This window comes from Prionailurus bengalensis, chromosome E1, assembly GCF_016509475.1.
Source record: "Prionailurus bengalensis isolate Pbe53 chromosome E1, Fcat_Pben_1.1_paternal_pri, whole genome shotgun sequence".
NCBI lineage: Eukaryota > Metazoa > Chordata > Mammalia > Carnivora > Felidae > Prionailurus > Prionailurus bengalensis.
In genome coordinates, this window is record NC_057347.1 from 31,173,785 (window position 1) to 31,194,991 (window position 21,207).

The following is a 21,207-nucleotide window of genomic DNA, read 5'->3' on the forward strand; positions in this document are numbered from 1 at the left end:
TATACATGGTATACTAGTGAGAACAAGCCTTTGACCTTTCCATCAGAGTAGCTACCATCCATCATTTCCTGAAGGATGAGACGCAATACAGAGTAGAGGTTAGGAAGGAAGGTGGGGAGGGTCCTGGTTCTAATCTATACCAAATACACTTTGCCCTATCTCTCCTACCAAAGGCAACTCTAAAACCAGAACAGAATACATGGGGCAAATATTTGAGGACTGAAAAGTCAATAGTTACAGGATGACTGGGAAGGACTGGAATTTGAGTATCCAAAGATCATTAGTACCTTTTTTCCCCCACCTCTGGTGTTCCAGAACCTGAATGCAATGAAGCCTAAAACCCCAGAGTGGGCAGTAAGGACAGACAGCTCTAGGAGAAGCGCTTCTGTTTTCATTCAAGGAGCAGAAAAGAGAAGTCCTAATGCTCAGAGATAGTGTGGAAATTCCTTACTCTCTTTTTTCCTTTCCTTTCTGTTCTCTCCCTCTCTAAAGCTGAGGCAATCCCAAAATGGCTGGAGTGACAGCAGAAGCCAACAGGGACCTGTAGAGGCTTAAAAATTTGAGAGGACCCTTCCTTCCAACAGGTGTAACTGTGATCCCAGAGGGCAGGGCAAACTCTGTTTTGTTGTTTTCATTCTTTCTGTCCCACCATTTGGTTTTAGACACAAGCATAATCAAGGAAATAAACGACATATAGTAAGGTAACTGAAGCTTTCTGACTGGAGAACCAAAAGGGCAAATCCTAGAAAAGCAGAGCGCTAGAGAAATCACAAAGAGGAAGGAATGTGGAAAATCAACCTTAAAGTTGTTTATGAAATCCTGGGCTCACTTCCTGATCTGTGTCTCTGTGTCTCTGTTTCTGTGCACCCAGTCAGGATGCAAAAGATGTTGAGAAATGAATATACACCCATCCAGGCCTCAGGGTGGCCCACATGAAGCAGATCTGAAAAGCACTGCAAAGTCTTTGAGAACATAACTATGTTAGAACGACAGCACAAAAAAAGGCAGGTTGAAACTGCAGCATGCATCTAGTGAGGTTGTTTGCCTTCTAAAATCAAAATAGCACCATCTTCAACAGGATTCAAATAAGAGCAAGTGTCTTGGGACGCCTGGGTGGCTCATTCAGTTGAGCATCCAACTTCAACTCAGGTCATGATCTCACAGTTTGTCAGTTTAAGCCCCACGTCGGGCTCTGTGCTGACAGCTCAGAGCCTGGAGCCTGCTTCAGATTCTGTGTCTCCCTCTCTCTGCCCCTCCCATACTCATGCTCTGCCTCTCTGTCTCTCTGTCTCAAACATAAACACTAAAATCCTATTATTTGAAATAAATAAATAAATAAATAAGTAAATAAATAAATAAATAAATAGCGAGCAAGTGTCTCATAACATTAAAAACGCCCAAGATACAATCCAAAATTACTAGGCATGTGAAGAACCGGGAAAATTTCAACAGGCAAAAAATAAAAAAGGCCATCGACAAACGCTAATATCAAGAGGATAGAGACGTTAAAACTACCTCAGATTTTAAAGCAGCCATTATACAAATGCTTCAATAAGCAACTGTGAACACTCATGAAAAAAACTGGAAAAATAGAAAGTCATTTCAAAGAAAAATAAGACCTAAAGAAGAGTCAAATAGTAATTTTAGAATCGGAAAATACAGTAACTGAAATTTTAAAAAAATTTACAGAATGAGCTCTATAGCAAAATGGGGATGAGAGAGGAAATAAGTAGCAAACTCGAACATAAATCAATAGAAATGATCCCATCTTAAAAATACAAACAAAAAGCAACAACAACAACAACAAAACAGAGAAAAAAAGTGAAAAAACTAATGAACAGAACTCTGGAGATTTACAAGACAATATCAGATCTAACATTTGTGTCATCAAAAGTCCCAGAAGGACAATAGAAAGTGTACTGTTGAAATATTTGAAGAACTGTAAGGCTGAAAGCTTCACAAATTTGGTGAAAGACAGAAACCCACAGATTCAAGAAATGCAGTGTAGTGGACTGAATGGTGCCCTCCACCCTCAAAAGGTATGTCCTTATCCTAATTCCTGGAACCTGTCAATGTTACTTTATTTGAAAAAAAGGGTCTTTTTAAAAAATTCTTTTAAGTTTTTATTTATTTTTGAGAGAGAGAGAGAGAGAGAGAGAGAAAGAGAGAGTGTGTGAGTTGTGGAGGGGCAGAGAGGGAGAGAGAATCCCAAGTAGGCTCTGCACTTTCAGCACGGAGCTTGATGTGGGGCTCAAACCCATGAACTGTGAGATCATGACCTGAGCCAAAACCAAGAGTTGGACGCTTGGGGTGCCTGGGTGGCACAGTTGGTTGGGCATCCAACTTCAGCTCAGGTCATGATCTCAGGGCTGGTGAGTTCCAGCCCCATGTCGGGCTCTGTGCTGACAGCTCAGAGCCTGGAGCCTACTTTGGATTCTGTGTCTCTCTCTCTCTCTCTCTCTCTCTCTGAGCCCCTCCCCCACTCACACTGTCTCTCTCTCTCTCTCAAAAATAAAGATTAAAAAAAAAAAAAAAAGAGTTGGATGCTTAATGGAATGAGCCATGCAGGTAGCCCGAACAAAAAGGTCTTTTCAGATGTAATTAAGTTAAGGATCTTGAGATGGTGATATCATCTTATATTACTCGAATGTACGTTAAATTCAAAGACAAGTGACCTTAAAGAGAAAAGCAGAGGCAGAATTGAAATACACAGAGAAGGCAACATGAAGGTGGAAGCAGAAAGTGGAGTGATGTGAGCCAAGCCAAGGAATCAGAAAAAAAGGCCGACAATCATCAGAATCTGGAAGAGGCAAAGAATTGCTTCTCCCATTAGAGCCCTGCAGGGAGTGTGGCCCTGCTGAATTTCAGATTTCTAGCCTCCAGAACTAGGAGAAAATAAATTCCTGTGGTTTTAAACCACCCAGTTTGTGATTTTTTTTGATGGCAGCCACAAGAACTAATATTCTCAGCAAATCCCAAACAGAATAAACCAAAAGAAATCCGTGCCCAGACATATCATAATCAAACTGTTCAAAATCAGGGGAAAAAAAATTATTGAAAGCATAGCATAGAGATAACAACACATTACCTACAGGAGAACAATGATGTGAATGGATACAGACTTCTCATTAGAAACCATTTTAGGCCAGAAGAGGTGGTGGGAGTAATGTTTAAAAACTGAAAGAAAAAACCATCAACTCAGATTTCTACATCCATTGAAACATTCCTCAGAACAAAGATGAAATAAAGACATTCTCACATGAAATAAGACGAGATTTTCACTGCCCATAGACCTACCCTAAAAGAATCACTAAAGAAAGCTTTTCAGAGAGAAGGGAAATTATATAAGAAAATAAAAGATCAATATAAATGGCAAATATTGGATAAAAAAAAAAAGACTTCTTCTCGAATTCCTTAAAATATATTTGAGAGTTGTACACAAAAATTATAACGGCTTGTTGGTATTTTTTCAATGTAGAATATATACAATAACTATAATATAAAGGAAGGTTCTCTAAATTTTCTATGTTTCACTTCAAGTGGTAAAATACTGGTTCTAAGCAGACTAAAATATTATGTACATTGCAGTCCCTTGAACAACCAGTCCCCTCCCTCCTAATATAAACTGCACAAAGTTACAGTCAAACTCACAGTAGGTAAGATGGAATACTGAAAACAGTCAAATAATCCGAAAGGTGAAAGAAAGAGAAAACAGAAAAAAAAAAAAAAAGCAACAAAGGGGAAAAACAGAAAAGAAATAATATAATGCTATACTTAAACTCAAACATAATTACATTAAATATAAGTAGTCTACACATACCAATTAAAGACAGAAATTATGAGAATACATAAAAATGCATGACCCAACTATATGCTATCTATAAGAAACTCACTTCAAATATTTTGATATACTTAAAAGTGAAAAGATGGAAAAGAATATACCACGCCAACACTAATCAAAAGAAAGCTAATGTGGCTGTATTAGTATCAAAGTAGACATCAGGACACGGAAACTCACAAGGGACAAAAAGGAACTGTGCATAATTCTTTAAGGGTCAATTCACCAAAATGACACAACAATCCTGAATATACATGCACTTAATAACCAAGGTTCAAAATACATGAAGCAAACACCAATTTTACAGAACTTTTTCTAGAAATATTATATACTGTATGATTCTGTTTAGACACCATTCTTGAAAGGCAAACTATAGTGATGGAGAACAGATTGGTGGTTGCTGGGGGGTGAGTGTGGGAGGGAAGCATTATAAATAAATACCCCAAGGGAGTTTCGGGGGTCATGGAACTATTCTGTACCCTGTGATGGGGATTACATGAATCTGTACATATGTTAACATTCATAGAACTGCACACAAAAGAAAAACAAAGAGGTCAACTTTACCTTATGGAAATCTTAAAAAATTAATTAAAGCACAGAAAGAAAAAAAGAAACCAAGCACTGAAATCAGATCCACTTGAATTTGAATCCTGTTTCTGCACTAGTTGGGCAATGCCTTTGGGCAGGTTAATCTTCCTTAGCCTTCACTTTTGAAGAAATGAGAATGATGGAGTGCCCACCTTCCAGCACTAGTAAGTAATTAGTAAACATTTCTTATTCTTGTTAGCGTGTTCCCTGATAGTAAGTGGACTATGAATATGACCTATTACTTTATCCCATAATCACTGTTTCTCCAGATTCTTTTCTGTCATGAATAATTCCATTACTCATTTGTTCTGTGATAATGAATAAACACAGAGGGGTGGAAAATTCTTAAGACCCTAAGACATTTTTGATGGCTGGTTTTGCCTTTCATATGTGATCTAGAATAGGCTTTCACCCAGACATATGCTTTAGGTAACTTCAGTGCTTCAATTCCTGACACTGTTAAAAACCTGGTCTAATTATAGTTTCACTCATGTATAAGCTCTTTTAAAAATCAGAAAACAGGGGCGCCTGGGTGGCGCAGTCGGTTAAGCGTCCGACTTCAGCCAGGTCACGATGTCGCGGTCCGTGAGTTCGAGCCCGCGTCGGGCTCTGGGCTGATGGCTCAGAGCCTGGAGCCTGTTTCCGATTCTGTGTCTCCCTCTCTCTCTGCCCCTCCCCCGTTCATGCTCTGTCTCTCTCTGTCCCAAAAATAAAATAAAACGTTGAAAAAAAAAATTAAAAAAAAAATCAGAAAACAGATACAAAAGTCTTTGTATAGAAAACAAAATACTGATATTACACATTACTCTGTAATGTGAATTCCCAGAACTACAGTGAATTCCTAGAACTACAATTACTTTGGTATCTGGATACCGGGTGGACAACTGTTATAGGGTTTCTAATGTATAATCAGCAAAGTGCTGCTTTATGATTCTCCCAGGATGCTTTTTTTTAATATTTACTTCTGAGAGCAGGGGGTGGGGGAAAGGGCAGAGAGAGGGGCACTGAGGATCCAAAGCAGGCTCTGTGCTGAGACCAGCGAGTCTGACACAAGGCTTGAACTCATGAACCATGAAATCATGACCTGAGCCATAGTCAGATGCTCAACTGACTGAGCCACACAGGCGCCCCAGCTGGGATGCTTTTTAAAACTAAAGAGTCTTTCTACTGAGTTAGAATTTCTGGGGACCAGCAATTTTACTTTTTAATAATCCCCCAAGTGATTTTTATGCACACTACAGCATGAGATCCATGATATTACAGATTAAAACAAGCAGCTATGGGGCACCTGAGAGGCTCAGTTGGTTAAGCGTCCGACTTCAGCTCAGGTCATAATCTTGTGGTTTGTGAGTTTGAGCCCCATGTTGTGCTCTGTGTTAACAGCTCACAGCCTGGAACCTGCTTTGGATTTTGTATTTCTCTCTCTGCCCCTCCCCTGCTCGTGTGTGCTCTCTTAAAAATAAACAAACATAGGGGCGCCTGGGTGGCGCAGTCGGTTAAGCGTCCGACTTCAGCCAGGTCACGATCTCGCGGTCCGTGGGTTCGAGCCCCGCGTCAGGCTCTGGGCTGATGGCTTGGAGCCTGGAGCCTGTTTCCGATTCTGTGTCTGCCTCTCTCTCTGCCCCTCCCCCGTTCATGCTCTGTCTCCCTCTGTCCCAAAAATAAATTTTAAAATGTTGAAAAAAAAATTAAAAAAAAATAAACATAAAAAATAAAATAAAACAAAATAAGCAGCTATGGGGCACCTGGGTGGCTCAGTCAGTTGAGTGTCTGACTCTTGATTTCAGCTCAGGTCATGATCTCACAGTCATGGGATGAAGCCCTGCATTGGGCACTGTGCTGGGTGTGGAGCCTGCTTGGGATTCTCTCTCTCTCTCTCTCTCTCTCTCTCTCTCTCTCCCTCTCTCTCTGCCCCTCCCCTATTCATGTTCTCTGTCTCAAAAAATAAATAAAATAAAATAAGCAGCTATTAGCTAGTATTTTATCTTTTTATAAGCTTTATACAGATATTTGTGTAATAGGATTTTATCTATATTTCACTCCTTCTCATTACTCAACATGATTTGCAGGATAAAGGAAAACAGAATCAGTTACTTTAGATCACATTATTTACTAAGCAACTTCCTGGAAATCTGCCTACAGCATTGAAACATTATTTGCATCACACTTAATCAAGACCAGAGGTACTGACCCAACTAATGGCTCATGACATAGCCACTGGCACTATCATTTCCCAACTCAGGAAGCTTTCCTTGGTCCTCTTCTTCCCTCTCCAACTACCCCCTCCTTTTTTTTCCTCTTTCTTCTCAGTTTGATTCTCCTTTCTCATTCCTCTCCCTCCAGCCCCCTGCCCCCACTCCTTTTTTAATATATGAAAGTAATGCAGTGATTGCTCACACTGGATAAAAACACTAGGCAACTCTAAAAATATATCTAGGGGTGCCTGGGTGGCTCAGTTGGTTAAGCATCTGACTTCGGCTCAGGTCATGATCTCACAGTCTGTGGGTTGGAGCCCCGCATCGGGCTCTGTGCTAACAGCTCAGAGCCTGGAGCCTGTTTCAGATTCTGTGTCTCCCTCTTTCTCTGACCTTCCCTGTTCATGCTCTCTGTCTCAAAAATAAATAAATGTTAAAAAAAATTTTTTTTAAATATATCTAAATCCACTGATATAAAAACATATGTACTTTTATCAAGATATGTCAAGATATCAAGCAAGGTTCAGCAGAGTTTGTACAGTGTGCTGCATTTAATAAAAGAAAAAAAATCATATTCATTATTTACCTAAAGTCACTTCGGAAGGACAAATAAAGTGGCTATAGGGTAGCAGCAGAATGTGACATAAGGAGAAGGGGGACAGAAAGAATGGAGGTGGGGTGAGATCAAGTAATGTCCTTGTATATCTTTTCATATCACTTTTTCAGGTATCACTTTGATACCGGAACCATGGAAATGCATCGCCTATTACCTAAAATATATACATTTAAAAGGAAAAAACAACAGCTTCTGATGTAAAGAAAATCTAACTTCTATTTATTTTTTGCTGTATCTACTCTATCTTGCCTCTTAACCTTAAGGGAAACTTGCCTTTTTCAGTTTCTTCTGAATCCTTCTTGTATTTCTTTATGCAAAGAGGCAAATGTTTACATTATTTCTTACTATCTTACACAAATGCAAGATAGTACACACATTACTTTGCAGTTTTTCACTTTATAATACACTGGTGATTGTCCCCCTACAGACAGCCTACTTTTGTCCTTCAGCTGCCTGGTAATACATTATTTAGATATTTAACTAGGCCACAATGATGCATACTTGAGTTGTTTCCAATTATTAGCTGTGCCCAAATGTTGTAAGGAATAATTTTGTAAACAACTGATTTTACATAAGCGAGTATGAATTCCTAGAAATGAGATATGGTGGGTTCAAACGTGAATGTACTTATAATTTTAATAGATACTGCCAGTTTCCCTCATAAGAACTGCATTAATTTTGTGATAGAATCTGTCTTTCTATAGCCAATAAAGCAGGTTAACAAACATTTAGACTTTTAGCCATCTGAGAGGTTTAAAAAAAGCCATTGCAGTTTTATATTTCTGTAACTGTACATAAGGTTGGGCATCACTGCCTATGTTTATGAGCCATTTGTATATCTTTTTAGTGAACTATCAGTTCATCAGACCTGCTACTGCATAGCTATATGAACTTGGGCAGTTTATATTCCTTAAGTCTCAGCCTTTTCTCTTGTAAAATGTGCATAATGGTAACAGCACAGCTCCAAAAATTTTTGCAAAGATTAAATGAATAAACAAACACAGTTTAGCAAAGGGCCCGGCAAGTGGCAAGTGCTCTGTAACTTGTGTGGCCATTGTTTGGTTTTACTCTCTTGTCATTCAATTTCCCTGTTACCACTGAAAAATAACAATTTATGGAAGGTTTTATGTATCGACTGCTTAATTAGGAGGTACTATAGCATCTTACACAATCTCTGTCAGAATCCTAGAAAGTACTCTCAGAAGAAAAAGGAAGGGGGGGCGCCTGGGTGGCGCAGTCGGTTAGGTGTCCGACTTCAGCCAGGTCACGATCTCGCGGTTCGTGAGTTCGAGCCCCGCGTCGGGCTCTGGGCTGATGGCTCAGAGCCTGGAGCCTGTTTCCGATTCTGTGTCTCCCTCTCTCTCTGCCCCTCCCCCGTTCATGCTCTGTCTCTCTCTGTCCCAAAAATAAATAAATGTTGAAAAAATAAATAAATAAATAAATAAAAGAAGAAAAAGGAAGGCTCATGCTCGTGAAGTTTCTCATTCAAGGTCACCAAGCTGGTAGAAAGCAGAGCTGAGATTCTAACTCAGGACTGTCCAATTCCTAAGTCTCTACTTTTTCTCTTATGCTTTCTTGAATATGAGGAATTAGAATGAGTTGGTATTAGCTCCAGATTCTTACTGACATACTTACAGGGGTGTTTCTGTATCTTCCCAGGCTAGCAAATCCACCTGTGGATGAAGACTGGGTTTCAAGTTGTTCGTTACAACAGGACTCGGAGACCTGAAATCTAGAATATAAAATGGACTTGGCTTTAAAAGATTTTGTCATTCAGTTGTTCTGTTGGATTTTCCACAATAAAATTAAAAGCAAAAAGAGAGACTCAGATATTTCTGCCACCATAAAATCATATGATTTCCTCAAACAGAAACTAAAGAACATTATTAATGGTAACTGGAAAGAAATTCCACCACACACACAAAAAAAGGATATTGTAAAGGTAACAAATGTTAATATATTGGGTTTTCTAAAATCCCAAACTGATCTAGAATGGAAGAGACTTTGTGTGTCTTACTCCATCAAACACAAAAGTAAGAAGCTAGGACATATATGGAACTCTACCCTCTCCTCCCCCAAGCTCTTAACTTCCTATAATCCTAACTGAGACACCCTAAGGTAGGAAAGTCTCCAAGGCTGGGTAGCTAAAAGGTGGCAGACCACAGAGATTTCAACTTGGACTTCTACCACAAAAGCCCATGTTTTCCCCTCTCCATTTCACCAGCATTTAGATCAGTCAACTTAATTCGTCACTTTCTCTATCTGCATCAAATATTCCCTTACCTAATGCTGTGACATAGCACAGAAACTCAAGGTAATATAGTATGTGGTTCAGAGTAGTTTTAAGTTTGGCCATGGAGTTGAACTACCTCTATAAAAGCAGGCAGGTGAATTGGATGAGATTCTAAACCAGGGGGATGAGTTTCAGGGACCTACTCCACCAGATACATCCCATGGCTGTACTGGATTTGACCCAACCATATGCCAATAAATAACTGCATCTCCTGATATAGTTCTCTGACATTCAAATTGACTTCAGTCTTTCTCAGGTTGCATTTAATCAAGAAACCAAGGAGCACAGTTTCACATCAAGCTCTTCTGCTGAAAAAGCCTATGTGCTTATTTACTTAAGTCTGAAAGCTGAGCATTCACGGTGTTGAGTTCTCCCAGAGTGGCCCTCGGCATTGGAGGGCTGAGCCTTGGGTCGAAGAGGTCACAGGATGGGGCAGAAGGTTCACTGGTAGTCTGAAAACAAAGCAACCAAAAACAAAATTCAGAAAAAAATGTGTCAGGTAATTTATCATGGCTTTCTCCCCAGAGACTTTTTTTGTTTTTTTGGGGGAAAGGAAAATCCTATTTAGATGCAACTCAAGGAGAATTCTCTATTCAACAGGCAACACTCCTACTAATCACATCTCACCATGTACATGGTTGCTGCTTAGACAATCTTATGACCTCTTATTAACTTAGTAACATCAAGTTGTCACAGAAAATACTCTACACCACCAAAATCACTCCAAATTGTTAATGTCTCCTCCGTTTTAAGACTTTTCTTAGGTAAGCCTTGCTCCCTACTATACAATTTATAAAATGTTCAATTGCTTATTTTATTACATTTCTGTTCACTTACATTGGCATCTTCCCTCTGGTTCCTGTTTTGCTCCAAAATCCTTTGTTGGTTCCGAGTAAATCTGTTTGAGTTAGCAAAATGTAAGCATTTAAAAGAAAACAAATATGAAAATGCTATAATCCTTTACAAATTATTAATATTCAAATATTCAGGAACAAAGACAAACCACTTCATCCCCATCGACTCCCAATGAAGTACTTTAATAACTTTTCCCCAGTTTATAGAGGTAATAATGCTTTAAGAGAAAACTGTGACAAAATGAATACATATTAAAAACAAATAATAATTTCATCACCTAGAAATCGTCCCTAAACATCATGATGTGTTTCCTGTATTTTTTCTGTAAATCTATGTTGAACTTTAGTTGCAATCATACTTCACATAATTCTGTTATGTTGTGAGCATTTTTCTAGTCAGAAATGCAATTTTTAGTGACCTGCAGATCTTACCTTAGGGATGTAGCACACATTTAACTACTCTTGATCTCAAACATTTAAGTTGCTTCCAATTCTGCCATTATAAATAATGTTCCATAAAAATACAAAGATTGTTTAACATAATTTCACTGTTTATCTTCATTTTTTATAAAGACACCTGATCCCTACTAAACATATTGACCTTTTACAACTTAAGTTGCTTGTACATTGCTTGTTCACTGGGAATAAAAGAGGAGCAGATAAACAATAGATTTGGAAGAAGAATGAAGTTGAAGGCACAAGTCCAAGGTTTAAGTGTCAGCTTTATTATCGAGTAGCTATAGAATCATGGATATAACTTTTGATCCCAGTTCTCCATCTACTAAAAGAGACAAGCAGCATTTGAAGCATTTCCTGAGAATGTTATTTTCTGGGGCAACCCCTAGAAAGATAATACAAGTGGATTAATGTGGAAATGCTTTGCAAACTGAGAGTTGCTTCAGAATCATGTAGTATTAGTATCGTAACACACTGACTGAAAGAACCTACACACCTTAAGTTTGGAACATGCACTTAGGGTTCCTAAATTGGAACATGTAAGCTTCTTTCCCTTTCTAAAACACATGTTTTTTTCTTCCACCTACTTATGGCATTGGTTTCTTGTATGGTAGTTATGGGCTGGGTATGAACAACCCTCACAGATCCAGCCTTGAGTAACAAACTTCTGTTTTCTTATTTGTACAACTCTTCCCTAGATGTCAAGGGCAGAGACTTTGGGGGATGTTGGAATAGGGTGAATGTACTTTGCATATGGATGGATGTGAATCTTTAGGGAACAAGAGAGCAGACTGTGATGAATAGAAGAATGCCCCCTGTCCGAGATCTCTATATCCTCATCATCGGAACAGTGAATATGTTAGGTTAGATGGTAAATGGAAGGGAGACTTTAATAGGAAGATTATCCTGGATTACACAGACAAGCAATGTAAGCACAAAGGCCCTTTAACGTGGAAGAGGCGGCAGAAGAGGAAGCAAGAATGAAACAATGTTAAGAAAAACTTGACTGGATGATGTTGTCTTTGAAGATGGAGGAAAGGGGTCATGAGCCAAGGACTGTGGACAGGCTCTAGAAGCTGCACAAATTAAGCAAACAGATTCTCCTCTAGAGCCTCCAAAAAGGAACACAGCACTGTTGACACCTGGATGTTAGCCCAGTGAGACCTATTTCAGGCTCTTACGGGACTGTAAGGTAGTTAAGTTCATGCTTTTTTGAGCCACTAAAATGTGTGATAATTTGTTACGGCAGCCATAAGAAATGAATACACCAAGAATATTATCCTTTAGAGGTGAAAAAATTCTCTCTGAATCTTAAAACTTCAGTGTTTCTATATCACAACTGACTGAAGTTGGGTTTAACACACATGGTTCAGAGCTGAATGAGAATGAGCTGTTCACAGAAGGAACCCAATCTCCTGATACCTAGACCAAGTAAATACACATTTCCCTTCAGAGGAAGCTTTTAGTCAGTGGTCTTAATGGTTTGTAATAGAATTCCCCAAGATGAAAACCAGAAGGCAGCACTCTGATGAAAACCATGCGGTTTTCCTTATTTTTCCACTTACTGAGTCATACCACAGAAAACAAAGGCAACAGCATGAGTTTGTTCAGCGTTCAGCCAACGCCCAGTCATCCCTTCATATGAATGGCTGCTGTCTCTGATAGGCAGTACATACGAGATAGTGAAGGAAAAAACCTATTCATAGCTATTGGTCTTACTTCACTGATTCTCCTGGTTCATTCTTGATTAGTGGAAAAAATTCTAAAAGGCCCAGAGGGATGCTAATGGGGAGGAGATAGAATTAATATTTAATGAGTGTCAACGGGCTAGCATTCCCCAAGGTGCTTTTATATACATTAACTCATTTAATTTTCAAAACAAAAATGAAACCCTCCAAATAGGTAGTATTATCTTTAACAGGAACAAACCTCAGTCTTAAAAAAGTAAGCAATTTTCCCCAAATCATCAAGATTTGAATAAAAAAAACAAAAAACAAACTTGAATCCAGTCCTATTCCCTATTTCCCTTCTGAATCACTAAGGAGGGACCACACAAGGGAAAACTGTCTCACCCCAAATGCCAACATCACTCCTGTTGAGAAAGGAGGATCTAGAAAAAGCATGGGGAGCTCAGAGGCTCTAGAATTACTTCACAGGAAGTCCTATGGATTGGTTTGGAAAGAGAACATGAGACTTGCCTGGAACTAGGGTTTTCTTTTTTTTCTCTTCTCAGATTCCTAAAATACACCTATGGGTTCATTTATGTACAACTGTTTTATACAACATTTTAAAAGTGACAAAATAGGTTGTTTTATGTAGGTGACATTAATTGTTAACCCAGGTTCATTTGCTTTAACTTTTTATTAGGTAACTTTCAAACCTATAGGAAAGTAAAAAGAACAGTATAATGAACACCCTTTTATTCATCAGCTAAATTTAACAACCATGTACCTTTGCCACATTTGCTTTATAGATTTTTCACTGAAATATTTAAAATCATATACTTTATGACATTTCATCCCTAGACATTTTGTATTATTTATTTATTTATTTTTTAGAGTAAGAGAGAGAGGGTGCATGCTCATGAGTCAGGGAGAGGGAGGAGAGGAGAAGGAGAAAGGGAGAAAGGGAGAGAGGGAAAGGGGGAGAGGGGTAGAGGGACTCTCAAGCAGGCTCCATGTTCAACATGGAGCCCCATGCAGGGCTTGGTCCCATGCTCCTGGGATCATGGGATCATGACTTGAGCCGAAATCAAGAGTTTGAGGCTCAACCAACTGAGCCACCCAGATGCCCCTCATCTGTAGATACTTTAGAAGGTATTCGCCAAAAATACATTTTCCAACTGAACCACCTATTTAACCATTATATTTACCCCCTTAAGTCCTGAAATATTAATATTCTATCCATGCTCAAATTTATCCCTTTAGTATCTAAATGCTTTTTAATATTAGTGTGTTCAAAGTTGGATAAAGCCCACACATTACATTTGGCTGCTGTTCCTTGCTTTTAATTATTTTATTTTATTTTTTTACCTTTGGACACCCCCCCCCCCTTCCCCCATTTCTCCTACTCTCCACCCCTGGCAACCACCACCATGTTCCTCTGCACCTAGGAACTTAGTTGGTTTTGTGTTGTTTTTGCTTTTCTTGTTTTTTTTGTTTTTGTTAGATTCCACATGAAGCTATGTTTATACACAGTACTCTACATGAAAACAGAGGAAGATGTCACTTGTCAGTCTAGGCATGCCACAGGGCTGGATTGGGGCTGGATTCTGGATGCTCATTCTCCCCCCAGTCCTGTCTACTTTCCATAGCTTCACATACCGTACAAGCTCTTGCTCTGCTCCTATTAACCAACGACCACTCATTCTGCAGTTCTCTCCTCACATGGCACCTCCTCAGACACACTCCCCCTGCCTTCTCTCCACCCAGATTAAGTCCAGCTGCTATTCTCACCAGACAAACCTCTTGTACTTGGTTCCACTGTACTTATTCCAATTTCCCAGTGTTTATATTTGTACATACGATTTAAGATATTTTTCTGACTTATAGGCTTGCCTATTACAATAGATTATAAGACTCTTATTTTGATGAATGACTTAGAAACAACTTAATGCCTAATAACTGTGAGAAACATGGACTATTATTATGCAACTATTAAAAAAATGGTTTATAGGGCACCTGGGTGGCTCAGTCGGTTGAGCATCTGACTTCGGCTCAGGTCATGATCTCACAGTTCATGGGTTCGAGCCCCACGTCGGGCTCTGTGCTGCTAGCTCAGAGCCTGAAGCTTGCTTCGGATTCTGTCTCCCTCTCTCTCTGCCCCTCCCCTGCTCATGCTCTGTCTGTCTCTCTCCCTCTCTCTCTCTCTCTCTCAAAAATAAACATAAAAAAAATTTTTTAAAACAAAAATACAAAATGGTTTATCAAAAGCATTTAAAAACATAGACTAGGGGCGCCCAGGTAGCTCAGTTGGTTAAGCATCTGACTCAATTCAGCTCAGGTTATGATCTCACAGTTCATGGGATTGAGCCCTGCATCAGGCTCTGTGCTGACAGTGTGGAGCCTGCTTGGGATTCCCTTTCTCCCTCTCTCTCTGCCCCTCCACTACCAAATAAATAAACTTAAAAAAAAATAGGCTATACCAATACTTGTTATACAATGAATAAAATCGAGAGAGAAACAAAAGCATATGTTCTCTACATGATCACAATGATAAAAAAATTTAGGAAAAAATAATTTTGTCACTAACATTTTAGTATATTTACAATTTTGCCTTCATACTTTTCTGAATGGCAATTAAAAAAAATCTATGTTCATATACAAAATGTCCTTACTGACTGGTACGGTTTTACACAGACTATTTTCTTCATATAAAATATCCTCCCAGGGTGCCTGGATGGCTCAGTAGGTTAAGCATCCGACTCTTGACTTCAGCTTGGGTCATGATCTTGTGATTCGTGAGTTTGAACCCCACATCAGCATCAGACTCTGTGCTGGCAGTGCAGAGCCTGCTTGGGATTCTGTCTCCTCTCTGTCCCTCCCCTGCTTGCTCTCTATCTTCCTCTCAAAGAAAAATATACTTTAAAAAATTATTTAAAAAATAAATAAAATATCCTCCCATCTCCTGTGCACATTCTATGTTCTTGTCCATCTCAAACTTAGAATAAATCTCCCTGCTTTGTTTACACTCTTCATTTGTTTGAGTCTATAATGTACTCTGTGCAGACAGTATCAGATCCAAGCCCCACCATGGTCAAATGTTTATATACAGCCTGAGAGTGCTTAAGAATGCTCCTGGCACTGCTCAGATGTGCTCTCATTCTTGCAAGCCATATCACAAGCTCCCAGAAGGCCAGGACAACATTCCCTATCTTGGAAGGAAAGCGGCCTTATCCTGAAGTTGTTCTTGATCTTAACTGAGGTTCACCTGGTAGACACTCTTATAAGAATGCTGAGCAACTGGTGGGAAAAATAGAATTGGAAGAGGGGAGGGTGCACCATCAGCTCACCTCTCACATCCAAGGATGGCATTATTCAAATCCTCATTCACTTGAATTAGCTCAATGGTTACGTCTTCATTCTCCACCACCACAAGCAGGTCCATGATCCTCTCCTGCATCTCCCGACATGTCTTATAAAGCTTCTGTCAAAGAAAGGAGAGACATTTCTTCTTCTGTGCTAGGGAAGTTCTATAAAGACAACCGATTTGCCAATCTGTATATGCTGGTTATCAACTCCGCAGTGAGTCACCTATGGGAGATTACCGAAGGATTTAATTATGCACAACTCATCCTTCTTATCAGAAGGCAATGAGTTACACATGATTCTACTTTCCTCTAAAAACCAAAATAGGTCTCATAAGGACACTATGGTATACTGCACAGAACACCAGGCTAGAAATTAGAACTGGTGTACAGGAATTCTAGAGGTATGGCTTACTAGCTGTAGAATACAGAAATCACTTGTTTTCCAAATCTGTTTCCTTGTTTGACAAATCAAAGTTATATTAGTTGCCACATCTATACCTCAAGGGGTGACATAAAAAGCAAATGAGATGTGTATAATGAGGAACTCCATAACTATAAAGCACTACATAAAACACAAAATGTTTATTGTCACTATTAGCAGTAGTACAAGAAAGTAGTAGTTAAAATACATTTACAGCAGCATAATTTTCCTATGATGTTTTACTTAAATAAATAACTTTTACAACATTCACATTTCAAGGTAAACTGAACCAAGATTTAAAAAAAAAAAACAGTCATGGATACTATCCTTATGTGGACTACCAAGAATCACTGCATTAAGACAGGACTGCACTCCCCAGTCTCCTCAGAAGCATCAGGGACACCTACAGTTGACCCACGGATTCAGAATCTCCAGGACTGAGGGTCTGGGAATCTACATGTGTTTTTAGTAAGCATCCTAAAGTGTTTATGTACACAGACAATTTGAAAACTGCTGCCTCACAAAACTTCCGTCCTCATAGGCAAGGTTGAGGAGCATGAAACTAATATTCCTATTTCTTCAAACCTACCTTAGCTAGAATTTGTAAAAATAATACTACATTAAGGTCAGGCGAAAACATCTTCAAAACGAGAGCTACTGAACTTGCTAAATCATCAGACTATTCCATTACCTGACTCATTTCCCCTTGAGACAGACAGACACACAGAAAAACTTACAGTTGGCAAAACCATTTAGAATCTCAAACAATCTATTTCAAGGTCCTGACAGGAAGTCACTTAATAAATCCATCAAACCATTAATAACTGGCATTGAGACTCAGAGGTAAAAGCCCCTACCCACTACAGAATCCTAACAAAAATATTTAGAAAATGAAAAAAACGATACAGACAGATGAACAGACAGGCTCTGGATTTTGTCACTGCAGTATGCAGCCAGAAAAACTGTCCTATTTGCTAATGATGTGGCTACTATCAGGAGGGCTTGGCAAACTTTTTCTTAAAGGTCCAGATAATATTATTTTTTGCTTTGTGGACCACATGTTCTCCGTGAGAACTATCCAACTCTTCCCACTATGGTATGAAAGTAACCAGGGATGATATGCAAACAAATGGGTGTTTTATCCTAATAAAACAAAGAGAGGGGGGCTTACTTATGACCCCCTGGAATAGTACAAAGAAAACAGATCTCAGACTCAGTAGACCAAAGGCCTCTCCATATACATACCTAACATGGGATTTAACTAAATCTTAGATTCAGTTTTACTTTGTTTTGCTTTTTTATGCATCTGTAAAACAAAGATACCAACTATCTTGCAGGGTTGTTGTGAGAATAGAAAATGGTAAAGTTGAAACCCCATGGTGTCTGGCATACAGTGGGCAGTCAATAAATGTATTAATGATTGCATAAGGAAGTATCACTAGAAGCTTAACTACATAACTAATACAACCCTGTAATAGTCATGCTATTACTCAGGACCTAATATCATGCAAAAGAGAGAACGAAGAACGGCATTCGATATAACCCCCATGATGAATGAGAACTTTTCCCTTAGTGAGTATAATGAAATTGTTCTCCTTCTTGATCACTGGCAGCCTTGCTACAGCAATGTCAAGATCAAGGAAATACAATGGCTGTTAGATACCTGTGACAAAAATGTAGAAATTAATTTCAAATGAATTTGCAGCCAATATCAATAGCCCCTCGTCACAAGAAGACCCTCCATTTGCCCTCTCAAAAGACAGCTGGAATGGAAACATGAAAGAACACCGCATCTCTCAGCAGGTTTGCAAAGCAGAATTTGAAAAACCTCTTCAAAAGCCAGCCCACTCTGATCTTTGCAATTGATGTCTGTCTCATAGGAGGGCCAAGCCACCTGGAAACAGCCTAGATCAAGCACCATGAACCAAGAGGACAGGTCAGAAGTTCCCCACAGCAGGCACCTGTAGGGCCACGGATGTGGGGAGCCAGGGGGAGAGAGTCAAAACACACAGCAACAGCTGTTGGTGCATATGTCCATCACGGAGCCCCTGGAATTGCACCCCTTTAATACCGTATCAAAGCAAAGGTGGGCTTCTCAGTTAAAGGGAATTTAACAATTAATTCAAAAGTCTTTGGAGCAAAACAAAAAGGAGCTCATTAAGCGCTTCCTCTCCTGACATCCAGATGGCTCCTGGTCCTCCACAGAGAACTCAGGGATTAAGGGAGGAGGCGCTGTCGCATTTTCAATTCCAGCGGTAACTGGATCACGGTTCAGCAACACAACACAACTCATGAAAAGAAAACCAGAAAGGCCTGAATATCTCCCCTGAAAAAGTAAAAGCGGGAAGAAATATGTTTCTTGCAAGCCTTCTCTGGAAGTACTATCTGCAGGGCAATACTCCTATTATCAGCCCATAACATATTTCCTCCCTCTCAGTCCTACCCACCCAGACTGCAAGAGACCCAGAGAACGTCTCTATCTGCAAAAAAATAAAAACTAACCCCCACCCTAAAACTGAACATTTCTCAGTTTAACTTGCTCGTAGTTTTTTTTTTCCTTACACAGACATCAGCTGAGTGAATAGCAAATTAACTGTCAATACTCAGAAAGATCATTAACTCATTAGAATCCTCTGACCCTTTTCTCTAACCAAATATGGTCAACATTTTATTTCTCCAAAAGCCTTTGTCTTCAGTAACCCCTTAGCTCTTTTTTCCTAAATCATTAATTCTTCACCAAAAAAGCATTGATCTATTGAATTCAACAGAAATTTAATGAACTCATTCAGTGTGCAAAGCATGTACAATAAATACACATAGTTATATGGATTTAGAAGTATAAGGCTTAGTTACTGCCTTCAAGTTGCTTCCAACCCAGCTAGAGAGGTATGTAAAGACTGGTTAGCAACCTATCCTAGAAAGTCAATTTGGGGCTCAAAATGAGAAACAAGCTGGTATAATGGATAGAACACAGGTTCAGGAGAACAAGGTTCTCCCCCCATCTCCGTGACTTGCCACTGTATAGGCACATCAACCCCTTTTTGTTAAGGAAGGGAGATGGTCTCAGTGACACTGAAAGTCCCTTCCACAAGTTTCTGAATGGTAAAGACAGTAAGAGTGTTTAGTGAAAGATGACTTTTTTAAATTTTACATCCCCCCCCCCCAAACTGTTACAAATTATCCTTACAGGATGAAATTTTAGATTCAACTAAAATTTTCAATGAAATTTTAAACTTCTCTGCTAAGTTAGACTAAGGTTTTCTCCAGTTGTACTTCAAAATCAGAGCTTGCTTTTTTATTCTACTAAAGACTAAAACATTCTTTTCTTTCATTGTCCTACTGGGGCTAGGCCAAAACAAGAGAAGACTGAAATGGGAGGTACCAGGGAAGTTGGCTATTCAAGTTAAAACTGGCCTAAAGCCAAGTGTAAAATGCCAAGAAAGCAAAGGCAAGACTCACACTCCGATCTTTCATCCATGTGACCAGAGTAGATACTCTGGACTCATCAAAATACTCAGACTGGGATGCAGCTCTGAATCTTTGTACCCCAATGTGGCAATCTAAAATAAATCCAGGGGTGCCTGGGTGGCTCAGCCGGTTAAACATCCGACTTTGGCTCAGGTCATGATCTCACAGTTTGCGAGTTCGAGCCCCGTGTCAGGTTCTGTGCTGACAGTTCACAGCCTGGAGCTCACTTTGGATTCTGTGTCTCTTTCTCTCTGCCCTTCCCTGACTCACACTCTGTCTCCCTCTCCCTCAAAAATAAACATTAAAAATTAAAATAAAAAAGATAAAGAAAATAAATCCAGTTTCCACCCCTAATCAAGTTCAAAGTCCAGGAACAATATGGCGGCAAGGAAAGGGGTCTACCACACAAAATACTTTTACTGCTTAAGTGTCCAACAAAGAGCAAGAGCCCTGCTAGTTAGCAGGGCTTCAGGATCTGATTGTTCAGCCTGGGCTGGAAGAATAGAAAAGGGAGTTTATGAAAGTCTACTAGATTTCAGATGGAAGGCCACACACAGGGAATGGGCTGCAAATAAACAGAACAGCTGGTAGCCGGTAAAGCACTCACAGACAAAACCAGAAGAGATTCCAAGTACAGAGACTGGTTTTAATGTAAACAAATTGCATAATAAGACTGTGACCACTGGTAAAGTATACGTACAAGAAAAGCCAATCATTTTTTTTTTTAGAGTCTTCCTATGTGTTGAATGCCTTTTGCCCTCCAGATCCCCCAGCCACACTCTTCTGCCCTGCTCTATGCCCTGGGGCCTGGCCTGTAGGGAACACATCACCAGGTCCCCTGCCCTCTCCCTTCTGATGGAGTTCAGCACACAGCAAGCACTGTCAGGAAATGGGAGGGAAAGAGGACAGTGAGATCTGGATATTTTTCCGTCTACTCCTTCCACCAAAAGCACCTCTACTCTCAAGGCTCTTCATCATTCTTTCCTTTGAGTTCTGGCAAAACTTCCCTCTTGCCTATTTATGCGTAGGGATATTAGTTAATAGCACAGGATAATGAACTAGCTCCTGTAGTTTCCTTAAACCCTGCAATATCTTGCTGAATAAATAGTACCTTGATTAAACTCTCTTCAAATTATCCAAATTGGCCATGCCATCTGTTTCACTGACCAACTCCACAAAGGCATGAAAACACGTACTTAGAATCATTAAAATAGTATGATACCAACACAGGACTAAACAGATCAAACGGAACAGCCTCCAGAAAGACATCTTTGTATTAGAATATAGAATGTGATGAAGGAGTGTTTGAAATGAATGGAAGTGGTATGAATCGTTAGATGTTATTTGGACAACCAACCATCTAAGTGGAAAACAAAAGAATGAAGATACAGTCTCTCGTAGCAAGGATAAAGATTTTTATTTTAAGCCATATAAAATCTAGAGGGGGAA

At 39.4% G+C, this 21,207-nt stretch overlaps 1 protein-coding gene across 2 annotated transcripts in view; it reads right to left on the bottom strand.

Moving 5' to 3' along the window:
• Nucleotides 1-21,207, bottom strand: part of TOM1L1 (target of myb1 like 1 membrane trafficking protein) — a 48,065-nt gene that overhangs the window by 6,535 nt on the left and 20,323 nt on the right. For both annotated transcript variants that reach the window (XM_043584017.1, XM_043584018.1), the window contains exons 8-11: nucleotides 15,852-15,985; nucleotides 10,368-10,428; nucleotides 9,865-9,982; nucleotides 8,873-8,969 (exon numbers count right to left, since the gene is read on the bottom strand). In XM_043584017.1, the coding sequence (XP_043439952.1) occupies nucleotides 8,873-8,969; nucleotides 9,865-9,982; nucleotides 10,368-10,428; nucleotides 15,852-15,985 (410 nt within the window). The remainder of the gene's footprint in view (nucleotides 1-8,872; nucleotides 8,970-9,864; nucleotides 9,983-10,367; nucleotides 10,429-15,851; nucleotides 15,986-21,207) is intronic.